The sequence below is a fragment of the Hypanus sabinus genome, chromosome 24 (genome assembly GCF_030144855.1).
Source record: "Hypanus sabinus isolate sHypSab1 chromosome 24, sHypSab1.hap1, whole genome shotgun sequence".
In the NCBI taxonomy this organism is placed as follows: domain Eukaryota; kingdom Metazoa; phylum Chordata; class Chondrichthyes; order Myliobatiformes; family Dasyatidae; genus Hypanus; species Hypanus sabinus.
Window position 1 is genome coordinate 7,213,971 of NC_082729.1, and position 2,811 is coordinate 7,216,781.

The following is a 2,811-nucleotide window of genomic DNA, read 5'->3' on the forward strand; positions in this document are numbered from 1 at the left end:
AACAAAAATAAACCATTGGCTTAATCCATTGATGGAACGAATTTTTTTTTTAAAACTGCGCTTATAACTAACTCCTTCATATTTGGAGATTGGTCTGTGATTGGACAACAGAGTCCAGCCAAATAAGGGACAATAGTAGTTGTCAAATTAAGTGCCGAGTGGGTTAAAGTTGCGCGGGGACCTTAAAAAGTTACTATTTATCTCCCCCCCAAAAACATTGCAGTGCACATTGCTTTAAAAAGCGAAAGCGCAATTTTCAAACGGGTTGCCATAGTTTGCAAGTCTTTTTTAAAACCACAACACAGCGCCTTGATTCCTCGTTCCCGGTCGCACCAGTAATCTGCCTGGGGGAGGGCGTGTTATCACCATCCTTGCATCCGCCACATTGGTGGTGGGGGGAATTGGGAGCGAAAATAGGGCTAGAACCTCGGCGTTTCCTGCGCAGAAACTACTCTCGCCCCTTCTGCAATTCAGGCATTGGAAGAATGCTCGAGCAATACGGTCGGGGAAACTCGGGAGGGAACTGATTGGCCCGTGAAAAGGTAAACAGGAGGCATCGATACCCGGAGCAGCCAATCGCGGGCCTGCACAGGACGTTCGGCGTTGAGGTAACCCCGCCCCCCGTCCTCTATATAATCTGCCGTTGACCCATTAACAGGAGGCGCGTTACAGCTGAAGGATATCGCAGTGTGTCAACAATTACTGTAATGTGCGAGCACAGAGGCTGAATTTTCGCAGGAGATCGTAGTTTGCAGGACACGGTTTCTGTGTGCAGTCTTTTTTCTTTAACCGAGCTAAGGTAGATTTTTTTTTAAAAAAAAGAATTTTCCTTGTACTTTTGGACCATTCTGAGTCCTTTAATGTAAATGTTTAACTGCGTTCAAACCGGACTTGATCGTTAGGGAAACTCTTATTATTTTTTTTAAAATCTTTATACCGATTGATTTAAAATTAAGGAGGGGATGGCCGGCTGAAACAAAAAAAGTTGGGTGTTGCTTTCTTGGAGTGTTGCAGCAATATGTGGTTTGATGCGGGGTGACAGTGTTGTTTTTTTTTAATCGCAGCTGCGAGAAATGGCAGATCATATAATGATGTCGGTGAATCCCGGGCGATTTCCCGACGGCACGAACGGACTTCAGAACTATCGCATGGGCATCAACGGACTGCAGAGCTCTCAGCATGCGCAGCCCGGCTTGAGGCGAGATCACCCGGGCGCCCAGCTCCTGCACTACGGCGGGGCCAACGTGGATACAAGCGGAGGCATGAGGTCCCGTCCCGGCCTGGGGAATATGACCGCGCAAATGAACCATCACCCCATGTCCAACGTGATGTACAACGGCCAGCAGCAGCAGCAACAGCAGTTCCTGGAAAATCTGAGTCCACAGCAGTTAATGGCCACGGTACATCTGCAGAAACTGAACAACCAGTACCACGGCCATCCGCTGATTGGCGTGAATAATGGGATGGTTCAGAGTAGCCAACAGTTTCGGGGTGCCCTGAACCAGGGTCAGCTGCCCGGCATCCAACACGCAGCGGCCCCTTCCCTCTCTTTGAACGTTATGGACACCGATCTGATCGACGAGGAGGTGTTGACGTCGCTTGTACTCGAGCTGGGCTTGGATCGGATTCAAGAACTGCCCGAGCTCTGGCTGGGACAGAACGAGTTCGATTTCATATCAGATTTTGTCCATAAACAGCAGCCGAGTACAGTGAGCTGTTGAGAGAGAGAGAGAGAGAGAGAGAGAGAGAGGAGAGAGGGGGAGGAAGAGCCTGTCACGCTCGGACGGCAACGATCGTTTTGGATCGCCGGTTACAAGCATAGGAAGTAATTGCACTGTAAAGGGTCGACGACTCCTTTTTATTTGGAGAGTGTTGGGACTTTGGCTCCAAATGCCCAGCAGCGTTGCTGTTTTAAAGAGACATCTGCCCCCTTTTTGTGTGTGTGTGCGTGTGTGTGTGTGTGTTCATTCAAAATCCGCACGTTTCACGAAGGAAAAAAATCTGCATAAAAAAAATTCCCACGATTGTTTAAAGCGATTTTAAGCTGATTCGTTAAACAAAAAAAAAGGTTATAATCACGTCGACTCAATTCAACCCACCTTCAATTTATTTTTTTAATGCTCTGGTTTAGTGGCGCATGAGTTTCGTACCTTTTCCCGGATAAGACTATGAGGGGCCTTGTTTCTTTCAGAGTAACAGCCATCCAGCTCGCAAAGATATTGGAGACACCAGTCATAACTTTCCTCATTGTTTCGACGTAAATTGGAAACTCTGACTGCAGCAACAGGGGTATTCAGTGTATTGTGTTTTTTTTCAAAAAAAAACAAACTTTAAACCAAGTAGATGCAGATTGGCACCTCCGGAGCTGTTAATGACTGATGCAGTCGTGTATAATTTTAACTATTATGAACAAGACCAATATAAAATAGAATTGTACGTTATGTTTGCTGGATTTTTTTGCTTTGGGAGTGCTTACATTGTCTATTGCCGGTTGCTACCGCCACCTGCTGTTATGGATAGCAAATTGCAGCTCATTGTTGATCGATGAAGCGAGACTTTTAAAGCAGAACGAAAAAAAATAAAGACGTTTCATTTAAAGTTACTCGAACTTTTTTTCTCTCTCTCTCCTGAATATTTGTCATACCGCTTTGGGTCATGACCGACCAGTTAATGTAGTATTTTGCATTAAATAAGAATCAGGTTTAATATCACCTGCATATGTTGTGAAATTGAGAAATGTGTACTGGCCGAACTTCTAAGATATTTTTGGGAAGTGATTTTAAAATGTTACTCTGTGGGAGTCTACTTAAT

At 45.4% G+C, this 2,811-nt stretch overlaps 1 protein-coding gene across 1 annotated transcript; it reads left to right on the top strand.

Moving 5' to 3' along the window:
- Positions 1 to 640: 640 nt before the first annotated feature.
- cited4b (Cbp/p300-interacting transactivator, with Glu/Asp-rich carboxy-terminal domain, 4b) lies at positions 641 to 2,602 on the top strand. The gene is made up of 2 exons (XM_059949225.1): positions 641 to 799; positions 1,065 to 2,602. The coding sequence occupies exon 2, from the start codon at positions 1,074 to 1,076 to the stop codon at positions 1,719 to 1,721; it is 648 nt and encodes a 215-aa protein (XP_059805208.1). The 5' UTR covers positions 641 to 799; positions 1,065 to 1,073; the 3' UTR covers positions 1,722 to 2,602.
- The last annotated feature ends 209 nt before the right edge of the window (positions 2,603 to 2,811 follow it).